We start from the raw sequence: 15125 nt of genomic DNA on the forward strand, positions 1-15125 counted from the left end.
CCCGCAATCCAGGCTAGCACATAACATCGAGCAGAGGTCCCTGCTATACAGTAGGTCTTTGTTGGGTTTCTGTTTTAAATATAGCAGTGTGTACATGACTGGTTTGTCTTTTTATTTTTGAGTTGTCAGAGTTCTTTGTATATTCTAGGTACAAGTCCCTTATCAGGGATAATGATCTGTAATTTTTTCCTCTTATGCTGTGGGTTGTCTTTTCACATTCTTGATGGTGTCCTTCAAAGCACAAAACTTTTCGTTTTAATGAAGCCCAGTTTGTCTAGGTTTTCATTGGTTACTTGTCCTTTTGGTGTTATATTTAAGAAAACATGCAATTCATTTTTATTGTGTTGTTACAAAAGCATGACCAAGCCCAGGGAAAATTACTTCTTTGCCACATAGTTTGAGAAACACTGGAGTAGATATCTTTGAGGATCTCATTCAAACGAAGTATAGATTCCAGGACAAAAACTCTTTTCTCTGTGCTTTTGTTTCGGGCCCTGAGAGCCTGGCCGACCCCTAGCTTCCGGGCTTCAGCTTAGATGGTAAGTGCAGACGCTTGGATGGAAGCACAGCAGCTTTACTGCTCTATTTTCTTAGGTTAGGTGGCACATTTCTGACAAAGTGGAACATCTGCTCTTCCTCCCCCTCAGCCAGCCTCTCATTTCCTCTGACCTCCTCCTACCACTATGTTATTGAGGCGAGAATCTGTTGTTAGCAATTGTGAAAATCCCACTGGATTTCACATTACCATAATAATAAGTAAGCAGCTCTCTTGCCTTGATTTTATGAAGGGAAAAAAAGCCATGTGATGATAGCAGAGATGGGCCTTTGCCATCACAGTTGTTGTTATTGATGGTGACGGGAGGGACGGGAAGGTGGGGTGTTTCCGATACAGCGTGATGTACTTAAGAGTCTGCTGAGGGACTGGAGGCTGTGGACAGAGTCATGGGGTGTTAACAGGAGAATTGCCGATCAGCGCTAGATCCCGAGAACGATTAGATAAGCAGTCCTGCTTTGATGAGTTTGAAGCTTATTAAGATAACTGGTGTTTGTTCTTGATTTAGAAAGATTTTTGATCCTTTCCATTTGTCACCAGGTTTCCAAGTGGTGAGAGAATGATGGAAGCCTTATAACTGACGGTGTTGAGCGTCTTTTCATGTGGTCAGTGACCATCTGTTTATCTTCTTTGGAGAAATGTCTGCTTAGATCCTTTGCCTTTTTATTATCAAGTGGTTAAGAGTCTCTTACCATCATTAGAAATTTGAGGTTTAGTCTCTGGTTATAAGACAAGTGAATTATCTCTGACTCTACTTCCAAATCTTCTATTACCCTGAGTATTCTCTCATTTATTTGGGCATCCTTTGATCTAAAAACTTTGCTTTCGAATTAGAGTTTTCATCTTTTCCCTATGTATGCCTAGGAATGGGATTGCTGGATTACATGATAACTCTGTTCTTAGTTTTTTAAGGAACTGCCATACTGTTCTCCGTAGTGGCTGTACCAGTTTACGTTTCCACCAAGAGTGTAGGAGGGTTCCCTTTTCGAAAGGATACACGCGTTCTGACGTTCACTGCAGCACTGTTTACAGTAGTTGAGACATGAAAGCCACCTAAATGTTGAAATCAGCAGATGACTGGATAAAGAAGATGTGGCATATAGATACCGTGGAATATTTTTCAACCATAAAAAGAATGAAATAATGCCATTTACAGCAACATGGATGGACCTGGAGGTTATCAGACTAAGTGAAGTCAGTTAGAGAAAGTCAGATACCATATGGTATCACTCACATGTGGGATCAAAACAATGATGCAGGTGAGCTTATTTACCAAACGGAAACAGACCGAGACACAGGACGCAAGCGTGATGGTTCCAAAGGGGGAACGGGGAGCGGGGCTAAATCTAGGAATTTGGACTTAAAAGATACAAACTACTATACATGTGTCATTTCACAGAGCTGTACATGGCTGAGCGACTAACATGCACATGTATATAAAATAGATAACAAGGACCTGCTGTGCAGCACAGGGAGCTATATTCAATATCTTGTAATAACCTTTAATGGAAAAGAGTCTGAAAAATAATATATATAACTTAGTCAATTTGCTGTGCACCTAAAAATTGTAAATCAGCTGTACTTTGATTTAGAATCAGTAAATAAATACATCCATAGAAACTGTCCCTCTGGCAAAAGATAATGTGGATCTTGGCCGACTTCAGCTTATGTAGCAAAGAAGGAAATAGTATGTTTTTAAGTGATGGATAAAGAGACTCAAGAGAACTGAAAACATGTATCTGTACAAAAACAGTCCCTGACTGTTCATAGCAGCATTATTTATAAGAGTCAGTAAGTATAACATGATTCAGCTTATATGAGGCACTCACAGTAGTCAGGTTCATAGAGACGAAGTAGAATGGCGGGTGCCTGGGACTAAAGGAAGGCAAGAATGCCAAATGTTTAATGGGTCAGGTTTTAGATTGGAAAGATGGAAACATTCTGGAGATAAATGATTGTGATGATCATTTAACAGTGGGAATATACTTAATGCCATTGAACTATATACTTGAAAATAATTAAAATGGTAAATTTTGTGTCATGTGTGTTTTGCCACACACCAAAGAAAAATCAGTTGTCAAAAAAGCTAAAACAAGAGAAGTATAATCAGAATGTCCATCAGCTGATGAATGGATAAACAAACATATATCCATACAGTGGAATATTACTTGGCAACAGAAAGGAATGAAGTGCTGACACGTGCTGCAACATGAAAACAGGCTAAGTGAAACAAGCCAGTCACTAAAGGTCACGTACTGTGTGAGTCCGTTTGTGTGAAATGTCTGCAACAAGCAGAGCCATGGAGACAGAAGGTAGATTAGTGGTTGCCGTGGGAGACTGGGGTTGGGGGTGAATGGGAAATGACTGCTAAACTGCTAGTGGCTATGGAGTTTCTTTTCATTAATAGGTTATGAAAATATTCTGAAGTGGTGATGGTTGCATATATTACATACTAAACCCCAGCAAGTCATAAACTTTTAAACAAGTGAGCCTTCTATGTGATTTATATCTCAATAAACTTTATTTTTAAAAAGAGCAAAAGTGTAAGCTTTGCAGTGAGGGATCATGGACTGGAAAGTAGGTTTCTGTTCCTGGAGGCATTTGAAGGGATCAGTATTTTTAGGAGTATTGATATAGCCTTCGGATATGCTGTTGGTATTTATTAACAGTCCTTATATTCTGTAACTGTCAAAATATATTATTAAAATACAGCTTTTTAGGTGAGTGTTTGGAAGTCTGTGTTCGGAGATAAACGAGGATAGAGGTAGGGGTTTGGGTGGGATGTGGCAGGACGCCCATCTAGACGGCTGCTATGTTGATATAAGTTGTAATTTCTCATCTTCTGGGCTAGACTGTGTGTATGTGTGTGTCTGTGTATGCATCGTCAGTCGTGTCCAACTCTTTGTGACCCCATGGACTGTAGCCTGCCAGGCTTCTCTGCCCTGGGATCTCAGGCAAGAACCCTGGAGTGGGTAGCCATTTCCTTCTCCAGGCGTCTTCTCAGCCTAGATATTGGACCCTCGTCTCCCGCATCTCCTGCATTGACAGGTGGGTTCCTTACTGCTGGACCGCCTGGAAAGCCCATTGGACTAGGTTAGTTGCTTTCAAACTTAACAGGAGAGGGACTCTTGAAATGAAATCCTGTGTGCTTTAGGAGCTGAGGTTTCATGGGTGATGAGGGACTTTGTTAGGCAGTTTGAATATCTGTTGGAGTGAGGTGGAGGGAGGCGGTGGTGGATCCTTTTTTATGGTACACCTGAAGCACTTATGCAGGACTGTGGATTTCAGCCTATGAAACGGATTTTATTTGTTGTACCTTACCTAGAGGTAAGGTAAATTTGGAGATGTTAGAAAAGTTTATCCTGGAAACATTCCCAGCTTATTTCTTACATTTATGAAGCCTTTCATTTGTACGGTTCTGTAGACCACTGCTTTTCATGGTACAGATTTCCACCTCAGCTCTGCTCCAATCAGAATTTTAGACTGTTGCACCTAACTCCAGGCAGCAGTCTCCTGTGGTTAGATCGGGGTCACTCAGTAAAAGAGGAGTTAAGTATACAATGTACATAGATTATGTACAAGTCCTACCATACTAGTATGTTACGATCTTTAAAAGTAAAGCTTAAGAAATTAAATAATATTAAAAAGATATAAAAATTACCTTCTTTCTGCTTCTTAGCAGATTATTGTACTTACCCCATCCTGGAAACCTTTAACTGCCTTAGACTCCTTAGAGCCTTTCCGTGTTTCTCCAGCTTGTTCTGTATGCAAGGGCTGGAGAGATGCTGGCCCCCAGCATCAATAAGTTAGAGGATTGATAGGCAGGTGCTTATTAAGGAAACTGTGGGTGATACTTTGTTTTTATTCTGTTTGGTTTGTGATTGATTTGGTATATAAAATTAAAAAGAAAAAAGTAACAGCTCAAAAAGAGAGATCCTGCAAAATAGAGGCAATGATTTTACACATTTCTGATAACCTTAGAGCTTGGTACTCAGGTGTGTGCATATGCTTGTGTTTTATGAGGGTGTGGAGAGAAGCACGGGACCGCATTGTGGGTTTCCCTGGCCGTTACCATGCGTGGGACATCCCTCATCAGTCCTGGCTGTACAACTCCAACTACTCCTGTGAGCTGTCCATGGTGCTGACAGGTGCTGCCTTCTTCCACAAGGTAAGAAAGGGCTGGTAGGATTGGCATGACTTGGTCAGAGTTGAGCTTTTGTGTGGCAGTGAAATGCTGCTTTAAATAAAGATAACTCTCCTAATGCTTCTTACGTATCCCTTGCTTGCTAGAATTACACTACTTCTATCTTTAAAGACAGTGATCAAGATGATTATAGCAACTCTAGAATGAAGTCAGGATGGGAAGGCTGCTGCATTGGCCATTAGAAAATCAGTTTATCTTCCTGAGCATTGGCTCTCCCTCAGTAAAACTGAGAGCACTGGGGCAAAACATTTTCCAGTTTCCCCACAGCCATTCTGGACATGGCCTGGCCAACAAAAGGCTGAATGTAGCCCTCTCCTGATTCAACCACCTCTGTCCCAGGCCCCACCACAGGCTTCTGTCCATTCAGGCTCTGCAAGTTCTGTTTGATTCCTTAGAGCTTTTAATTTTCACGTTGCTTCACGTCCTGATTTCTGTTGAGTATTTAGGATGCAGACCCGTCCAGTCATTACTCCTCTCTTGTACTGTTGTTGCTAAACTGTTCTGTTTTCTTGCTCCTGACTAATCTTCTCTCTCCATTTCATCTGTTCTGTAAAATAGCCCCTGGGCACATGTGGCTGCTGAGCACTTGAAACGTGACTGGTCAGTGCTGAGATGTGCTCTCAGTGTACAGTATTGTACGTACCAGACTTTGAAAACTTAGCATGAAAGAAAGAGTGTAGACTATCTCTTTACTAGTTTTTTATATTGATTGTATGTTGGGTGAGTAAGTGTTAGTGTCTCAGTTATGTCTGACTCTTTGCCATCCCATGGACTGTAGCCTGGCAGGCTCCTCTGTCCAAGGAATTCTCCAGGCAAGAATACTGGAGTGGGTATCCTTCTCTAGGGGATCTTTCCAACCCAGGGATCGAACCCATTTCTCCTGCATTGCAGGCAGATTCTTTACCATCTGAGCCAATAGGGAATGATTGTATGTGCTGCTGCTGCTAAGTCACTTCAGTTGTGTCCGACTCTGTGTGACCCCATAGACGGCAGCCCATGAGGCTCCCCCGTCCCTGGGATTCTCCAGGCAAGAACACTGGAGTGATTGTATGTGCAATTATTTTATAAAGTGCAATTATTTTGGATACACTGGTTTAAATTAAAATATGTTACTAATTAATTTTACTGTTTCTCTTTATTTCTTAAAACTGTGGCCACTAGAAAATTAAAAATGACAGATGGGACTGCTCCATACCTTCCCTCCCAGGTCCTCTCTTTAGGCTGTGAAGAGCCCCTGTTCTGGGATGGCCAAACTGCCTGTACCCCCACTTCACAGAAAACCTCCTCTGTCTCCTTGATCTGGTTGAAACCTGACTTTTCTCTGAGGACAGTGCTTCCCCTTCAGCCTATTCCTTCCTTCCAGGGACCGTGATTGAGACTATTCATTTCCCCACACTTGTACCCTGGAGCCAGGTAGAGAGAACCATTCCACTGCTCACTGGTGACTCTTCTTGACAATTGCTTCTCACTTGTCATGTGAAATCACATTTGAGACTCGTTGTATCTGTCTTGTTGCTCCAACTACCGACCTCCTAAGTCATCCGTTCATGGTCAGCAAAGATGTTACCACCTGGCCTGTCATCCTGATCTCCACTCCGTGCTCTCCTGACCAACCCAGCCAGGACCCTATCTCCCTATAATTATTGAAGTATTATACTTCTAGTGGCTCAAATGGTAAAGTGTCTGCCTACAATGCGGGAGACCTGGGTTCAGTCCCTGGGTCAGGAAGATCCCCTGGAGAAGGAAATGGCACCCCACTCCAGTACTCTTGCCTGGAGAATCCCACGGACGGAGGAGCCCAGTAGGCCACAGTCCATGGGGTCGCAAAGTCGGACACGACTGAGCGACTCCACTTCTTCACAGGGTTCTACTTCTGTCTAGCGCTTTTCTTTTTTTTAAAGTTGGTTCTTATTTTACACTGGAGTGTGGTTGATTTCCAGTGTTGTGTTTCAGGTGTGCAGCAGAGTGATTCAGTTGCACATGTTACACACGTAGCTGTTCTTTTTCAGAGCCTTTTCCCATAAAAGTTGTTACAGAATATCGAGTGGAGTCGCCTCTGCTCTCAGTAGGTGCTTGTTGGTGATCTAGTTTATGTATAATTGCCGAGTGCTCTTCTTATTCTGTGTTGGCCTTGCGTCCTCTCAGGCTCCTGTGGCTTTTCTCAGCCATAAGCTGTGATTTCCAACCTTGCCTTTCCCCGAGAGCTTCACTTGTGAATTCATTTTCAGGACGTTCCTGTATTCCTCCTAGTACTTCAAACTGAACTTTTCCCCCCAAAGTTTCCTTGTTTGCCCTTTGGAAGAAACTAAGTTGGCCTTCCCTAGTCTAGAGCAATCAAGTTATTTTTTCTTTTTACTGTAAGTGCCTATCAGTAAAAACTTTTGGTACCTCACAAATGTATGTATGTATAAATTATAGTATGTGTACTGTACTACCATACTTACAGAAATTTTTATATGGTTGAGATAAGATGAAACACTTTCAAAATAATAGTCTCACTAAATTCTTAAATTTTAGTGAGAGCAATGACTGAACATGCCTTCTTATTTTTGAAAATCTTGATTTGACACTTTGTATACTGGCAGGTCAGTGTTCTGTTTCTAAATTGGTCTGTTTCTAAATTAAGCACATTTCTGATACTTTGTTTTAATCACTGTCCCTGGAAGAAATACCTTATTGCCCTGCTTCCAAAGTCCTGATGCTTATCTACCAATTTGGTAGTATTTTGTTGAAATTGTTGAATTTTCATCTTCTATGGCACCAATTTTTTTAAGCAAACTAATGAGCAGAAATCGCATTTTATATTTTAGAGTAGGTTCTAAATTCACTGAAACATTAAGAAGATTTTTAAACAGATTACAAAGTTTTTCTGTGTTTTAAAAATTATTTTTGGCATAAAGATAATATAATAGTGGAAATACTTCTAAATATTTGTTTTCATAATGCTTTCACCATATACTTTTAAGTCAGTTCTTTTTTCGTATAATGTCATGTTTCCCTTGATAAAGATATGGATTTTTAATTAATAAATATTCTTATTAGCATGCTAATGATAGGCAGTGGCCAGTTAAAGGGTCAATCTGTCTTTTCGTAAAAGAAAGATGTATAATTCATCTTTTAAGTTCACCATCTTTTAAGTATTTTGTCACAAGATAACCAGCAAACCACTGTTTGGTACAAAAATTTTATGGTTGTTTTGCTGTATAGGTTCTACCATTTAAGGTAAAAAGATACCTAAGTCAGTTTTATTGGACACCTCACCTGTTCATTCATCATCAGCATATTGCACCAGATCTCGCTTACCATTTGGGGTGTTTTATGGCATTTATTCACTTCTGTGGTGCAAATATTCTTGCCATGACTGAGTTCAGGTTAACAACATGAGTCACTGAGCGTGGCTGTTGGAAGAGATGAGCAGTTACATGCCAGTTTCGTAGTATTTTCACCAGACAGTTATAATAGGCACGAGCAGCCTCAAGATGACAGTAAATGTGGGACTTCCCTGGGGGTCCAGCGTTTAGGACTGCACTTCCACTGCAGGGGATCGAGGGTTCGATCCTTTGTTGGGGAACTAGGATCTTGCATGCCTTGCAGCGCAACCAAAAAGTTAAAAAAAAAAAAAAAAAAAGATGATAAATGTAATAGTTATAATTGTGTTAACTAGTTAAATAAGTGATGAGCTTTAGGTATTTATTGGCTTTTGATATAATGTATTTAGTTTTCAGTTGTCATTTAGTCGCTAAGGCGTGTCTGACTCTATGACCTCATGGACTGTAGCCCGCCAGGCTCCTCCGTCCATGGGATTCTCCAGGCAAGAATACTGGAGTGGGTTGCTATTTCCTTCTCCAGGTGGTCTTCCCAACCCAGGGGTAGAATCCGCGTCTTCTGCATTGGCAGGCAGATTCTTTACTGCTGAACCACCAGGGAAGCCCTTTAATTTTAAGTATGTGTAATTCTATTTTTAATAATGGCTGTTTTTCATAACAAGGTCACAAAATTCCTAAAATCCCTGAAAGTTCAGCAGTCGACATTCATTGGTAGGTGTGAGCCAGTGCACACCTGTGGACCTTGTGGGACATGTTAAGAACTTAGGCTTAATCTGAGTGAGATGAGAAGCCATTGAGGGGTTTGGAGTAAAGGAGGCCCATGTTTTAATACGATTGCTCTGCTGTGCTGAGGATGGACTGATGGGAGCAAGAAGGCAGCAGGGAGGCCGATCAGGAGGCTGTGAACAGTGTGGGCCAGGGATGAGGGTGGCTTCAGGCAGGGCTAGCCTGTGCCCAGACTGAGAAGTGAGGCCCTGCGGGATCTGCCATCTCATTACTCAGTGACTTACTGAGGTCTGAGAAGATAACCGGACTTTCCTCCTCGCTTACCCTTGCTTTGTCAGAGAGAACATTGTTCAGCTGAACGAGTGTCCAACCGAATTTGATAGATGTTTATGTTGTTGCAGAATCACTGTGGTACCAAGCATGAAGGTTTGATTCTCAAAGAGGGTGATAATGGCAGTTTGGATGGGCTGATTCTTCAGTGTGGAGGATCTGCCTTGCAGGTGTTCAGCATCCCTGGACCCACCTCCCTAAATGCCAGTGGTGCTTCCTGGAGATTGCCACCCCCAACCTCCCCCACAACATGCTTCCTAGCAGCCCTGCATGTATTTTCACTGAAAGGCAAAGAACTGTGGCCTCTAACACAGTATGTGCTTCTGTTTCTGCCCCGGCAGTATTATGCCTACCTGTATTCTTACGTGATGCCCCAGGCCATCCGAGATATGGTGGATGAATACATCAACTGTGAGGACATCGCCATGAACTTCCTCGTCTCCCACATCACTCGGAAACCCCCCATCAAGGTAGGGCCTCGACGTGTACGGGACTGGGGGTGTGTGTGTACTCAGCTCACTTACTTTGTAATCGTGCAGTGCATAACTCAGCGTACTTCAGAGTCCTCGTCTGTGAAACGGGATGATGAGGCCACCAGCCAAATAGGATCACTTCAGGGTTTAATGAGGGCCTTCACTTCCTAAGGTGTAAATGGATAGAAATCAGTGATTGGAATTTGAATGGGGAAATGTTACATCTTTAATTTTCACTGATCTTGAATTGGAATTTATCCTTTTTATCAGTTATAAAACAGGCTGTAATTCATAAGAGGATTGGTGGTAACTGATTTTTCACCGGAATTCACAGATACTTTCCTATCACGTTATGTTTATTGTGAAGTATTGTTAACTTTCCTCACTTCTTTGAAATTATGGCAGTTACTAACTTTTCCCTGGATTGTGTTACCTCTAAAAGAGTACATGTATTTCTGTGTTTCGGTATTACCTGTTTCCTTTGTTGTTGTTCAGTCCTTAAGTCGTGTCTGACTCTTTGCAACCCCATGGACTGCAGCACACCAAGCTTCTCTGTTCTCCACCGTCTCCCAGAGTTTGCTCAGATTCATGAGAAGGCAATGGCACCCCACTCCAGTACTCTTGCCTGCAAAATCCCATGGGCGGAGGAGCCTGGTAGGCTGCAGTCCATGGGGTCACAAAGAGTAGGACACGACTGAGCGACTTCACTTTCACTTTTCACTTTCATGCATTGGAGAAGGAAATGGCAACCCACTCCAGTGTTCTTGCCTGGAGAATCCCAGGGACGGGGGAGCCTGGTGGGCTGCCGTCTATGGGGTCGCACAGAGTTGGACACGACTGAAGCGACTTAGCAGCAGCAGCAGCAGCAGCATGTCCATTGAGTCAGTGATGCTATCTAACCATCTCATCCTCTGCCATTTCCTTTGTAATTTCTTATATTGTACATGTCTAAAAGCATTTTAAGGAGGGTCCACAGGCTTCCCCAGACTACCAAACCAGAATGGGAGGTGGTGTGTCCTTGGCACCCAAAATGTAAGAATTTCTGTGTGTAAAACTCTAAGAATAGTGCCTGGCACATAAGTTCTTCATAAGGTATTTATACAAAACAAAAGTACCCCCTAAATTGTAGAAATGTGAGTGCTTTCTCTGTCTTTGAGTTGGTGAGTAGATTTGACCAGACTATTAGCAGCTTCATACCCGGTGCACAGGAAGACCAGTCCCATCACTGTCTGTCATTATTGTGGATTCAGACAAGTGGAGCGCTCCTGGTGAGGGCTACGGTCAAGGCCTTGTAGCAGTTAATACTAGAGCGTCTGTCAGTTCCGATTGCTAGTGTTTGTGACCGTGCTCTGTCAGTGTCTTATGTTACGGATTCACACCTGATGTCCTCATATTATTATCATCAACAAGTCATATTATTTAATTTTGTAAAATAATTTTAACTTCATGGATATCATTAGGGCCATGAGTAAATAATAATTTGGTGTATATTTCATTCTTCTTCTTGTACATTTTGAATGTAAGTTCTAGACTAAGTAGCCACTAGGCTGAACAAATAATGATGGTCAAACTGTATCTTTAGTTTCAAGCAAGAGTGGTAACTAGAGAACACTGATTCCAGCAACAAAGCAAAACAGACAAGTAGAGAAGCCCCTGGGGCTTTATGCTTTCATTCATACCTATTCCAGCCTTTTGCCAAGTGTGGCTCAGGGTCATAACTTAACTCCTGGTTACCCCATAGTTTCTCAGATTCTTTAGCCTTCTGCTAAAGCCTTGTAAGAGAAGAATAATTAGCAAAATAATGCACCAAATTGTGTTTTTTTTTTTAAAACTCTGAATGATGATAGTATTTTTATATAAAATGACATGTTTTCCAGTTACAGTGGTAGATCTGATAGTAAATGATAAAAAAAAGCATACTTCTTCGTGAATTCTAAGGAAGGGAGGCAAAGGTCTTATAAAGAAATTAACGATGGGTGCACTTTTCTGGTCCTTATTTATCCTTTCTTGTGTAGCCAGGGACTGGACTCGAGCAAGATGTTTGCTTTCTAATTATAACTCCCTATTAGATCATAAGACATTATTCATGAAAATTTAAAGTATCTGAGTGATTAGGTACCTAATAATACCATCAGTCACATTAAGCACTCACAGACGGGGTGCATTTTTCATCCTCATGGAAGCATGTTTGTTCTGTTATTAGGCCAGTGTTTCATTGGTTAAACGTCTCTCCAGTGTAGAGAGTGAGGTGGAAATAATTTGTTTATGGTATACATGATTCTTTGGCTACCTGGTGTGAAGATCCGATTCAGTGGAAAGACCCTGATGCTGACAAAGATTGAAGGCAAAAAGAGAAGGGGGCTGCAGAGGATGAGATGGTTAGATAGCATTAATGACTCAGTGGACATAAATCTGAGCAAACTCGGGGGGATAGTGAAGGACGGGGGAGCGTGGCATCGCAGAAGGTCAGACATGACTTACCGACTGAACAACAAAAGTGAAAACTGGAAAAATTAGAATGACTTTTTAAAGTCAGAGGCTCAGTAAGTTGAGCCTGTCTTCAAATTCTGAGTCCAGTTGTTTACTTCATATTATAGAACCAGTTTGAACTCAGTATTTTCATTAATTTACCTAATTTTATCCGGTATATATACTATTATATATTATAAAGTAGTAATTTTTTTTTTTGCTTTAAATACTTCAAATTTTCACTGTCCCCTCCCTTGTTACAATTAGGAAAGCATGACTGTTTTAGGTGATAGCTATATTCTTTCAATAATGTTAATATCTTGACAATATTGAGTAATAAACCACACAGGGTTAATTTCATCTTGTTCCTTTGAATAATGTACTATTATTTTTTTGAAGAGGAGAGATCTAGAATGTAAATAGACTTCATTCAGAAAAAAGGATGAAAAACTCATAAAGCATTGAGAAGACAGGTGGAGATGGCTTATGGGATAAGGAAGTAGAGAGAGAATACATAAGTAAGTGTCTTAATATTAATGCTGAGTAACTTCTCAACATCTATTCAAGATTTTCCTTACTATTACTAAGCAGAACTTTACTTAGATTAAATTACTTGAAATATTCCTGTGTAAAATATAATCCATGATGTCGCTTTAGTAAGTGTTCAAACTTCACTTTATACAATTTACTTTACTCTGCTTAATGTTTTATTATGTTACACACACACACACAGTTGTTTGGTTGCTCGGTCACGTCCAGCTCTTCGTGGCCCATGAGCCCAGCACACTAGGCCTCTCTGTCCATTACTGTCTTCCTGCGTTTCCTCAAACTCATGTCCCCTGAGTCAGTGATGCCATCTGACCGCCTCACCCTCTGTTGCCCCCTTCTCCTCTGGCCCTCAGTTTTTTCCCCCCTCTCTCTCTCTATATTATGTAGCCACTGGACCACCAGGGAAGTTCCTATATATACATTTTTTTTTTTAAATAAATGTATTGGGGTTGCAATCACAACATTTTTTTAGTAGTGGGTTACATGATTAAAAACATTTATTTGAAAACCACTGCTTCAGTGAAAATACCTTTATAAAAGGAGCATATATAAGGAGAAAATGCCGTATAAAAGCAGTATAAATACCTTTTTGTGCCAGAGTGGAGTCACTTGCAGGTTAAGAGACTTTTCCCCCTGAGGTTGAGTGCTGGCGTCTGAGATGAGGTACAGGGAGAACAGAGTAGAATACTGGACACGGATGTGGTTTGATTACAGTCTGCCTTCTCTAGGCCCTGACATCCATCTCCTGCTGCAGTCGAAGCTGATGGGGAGGGTAGTAAGTGACACACTGTTGTCTGTAAACTGGAAGATGTCTAGAGAACTGCCGGCGGGTGAGAGGGTGGCGGAAGGGGATGGTGGAGTCCTGTGGAGGGACCTCTGGGGGTCATGACTTCTTCAGAGTTTTATCTCTGGTGTGAGTGTCCCTTGGCGCCCTGGCCTGTGGTTATGATCACTCCTCAGTTTCAACTCTAGCAACTGGACTTCTGATGGCTGATACTGGCTGTGGGTGGTAAGTATTCTTCAGCTGGAATTAACAGGATGGGCCATCCAATTTTAATTGTTTTCTCAGTTTATCGTAGTAATAATAATTTTAAAATTATTCAGGAAAAAAATATATTCAGAAAGAAAATAGAACATGCAGATTTAAAAAACCTAAATAGAACTACTGGAAATGAAAATTATAGTTATTAAAATGACAGTCTTTGTGAATGGGATAAAATGATAAGACAGCTGAAGAGAAAGTTAATGACCTAGTAGATGATGCGTGAATAATGTGAATACATTTCTGAGAAGGTATTCTGGAGATATAAAGAGATGGAAAATAAGAAAGATGAAGAGATGTGAAGGCTGTAAAATCTAACACAGTGCCAGAAAGGGAAGACTAGAGAGATGGGAGGGGCAGTCTTGAAAATACAATATGAGAATTTCCAGAATTTATTGACTGCATGGGGCCTTCTCTGGTGGTTCCTGCAGTGTGTTAGACTGGAATTCGATACCTGGGCCGGGGAGATCCCCTGGAGAAGGGAATGGTAACCCACTACACTGTCCTTGTCTGGAGAATCCTATGGACAGAGGAGCCTGGTGGGCTACAGTCCACGGGGTCACAAAGAGTTGGACGCAACTAAGCAAAACACGCAACACTGACTGCATGAATACTATAGCAAATATTACACTTAATTGTGAAAGTCTAGAAGGTCCCTGTTGAAGTCAGTAGTAAGATAAGGTTTGGTTCAGTTCAGTCGCTCAGTTGTGTCTGACTCTTTGCGACCCCATGAATCGCAGCACGCTGGGCCTCCCTGTCCATCACCAACTTCTGGAGTTCACTCAAACTCATGTCCATCAAGTCAGTGATGCCATCCAGCCATCTCATCCTCTGTCGTCCCCTTCTCCTCCTGCCCCCAATCCCTCCCAGCATCAGAGTCTTTTCCATTGAGTCAACTCTTCGCATGAGGTGGCAAAAGTACTGGAGTTTCAGCTTTAGCATCAGTCCTTCCAATGAATACCCAGGACTCATCTCCTTTAGGATGGACTGGTTGGATTTCCTTGCAGTCCAAGGGACTCTCAAGAGTCTTCTCCAACACCACAGTTCAAAAGTATCAATTCTTCGGTGCTCAGCTTTCTTCACAGTCCAACTCTCACATCCATACATGACCACTGGAAAAACCATAGCCTTGACTAGACAGACCTTTGTTGGCAAAGTAATGTCTTTGCCTTTTAATATGCTGTCTAGGTTGGTCATAACTTTCCTTCCAAGGAGTAAGTGTCTTTTAATTTCATGGCTGCAGTCACCATCTGCAGTGATTTTGGAGCCCCCAAAAATAAAGTCTGTCATTGTTTCCACTGTTTTCCCCATCTATTTCCCATGAAGTGATGGGACCGGATGCCATGATCTTCGTTTTCTGAATGTTGAGCTTTAAGCCAACTTTTTCACTCTCCTCTTTTCACTTTCATCAAGAGGTTTTTTAGTTCCTCTTCACTTTCTGCCATAAGGGCGG

At 41.6% G+C, this 15125-nt stretch overlaps 1 protein-coding gene across 4 annotated transcripts in view; it reads left to right on the forward strand.

Annotated features, from left to right (window-relative positions):
- EXTL3 (exostosin like glycosyltransferase 3) overlaps window positions 1-15125 on the forward strand; it is a 132027-nt gene that overhangs the window by 108974 nt on the left and 7928 nt on the right. For all 4 annotated transcript variants that reach the window (XR_011464259.1, XM_070371016.1, XM_070371015.1 and 1 more), the window contains exons 5-6: window positions 4577-4721; window positions 9481-9609. Coding sequence is in view for 3 of the 4 variants with exons in the window: in XM_070371016.1 (XP_070227117.1) it covers window positions 4577-4721; window positions 9481-9609 (274 nt within the window). In the remaining variant the exon portion in view is untranslated. The remainder of the gene's footprint in view (window positions 1-4576; window positions 4722-9480; window positions 9610-15125) is intronic.

The sequence above is a fragment of the Bos mutus genome, chromosome 5 (assembly GCF_027580195.1).
Source record: "Bos mutus isolate GX-2022 chromosome 5, NWIPB_WYAK_1.1, whole genome shotgun sequence".
Lineage (NCBI taxonomy): Eukaryota > Metazoa > Chordata > Mammalia > Artiodactyla > Bovidae > Bos > Bos mutus.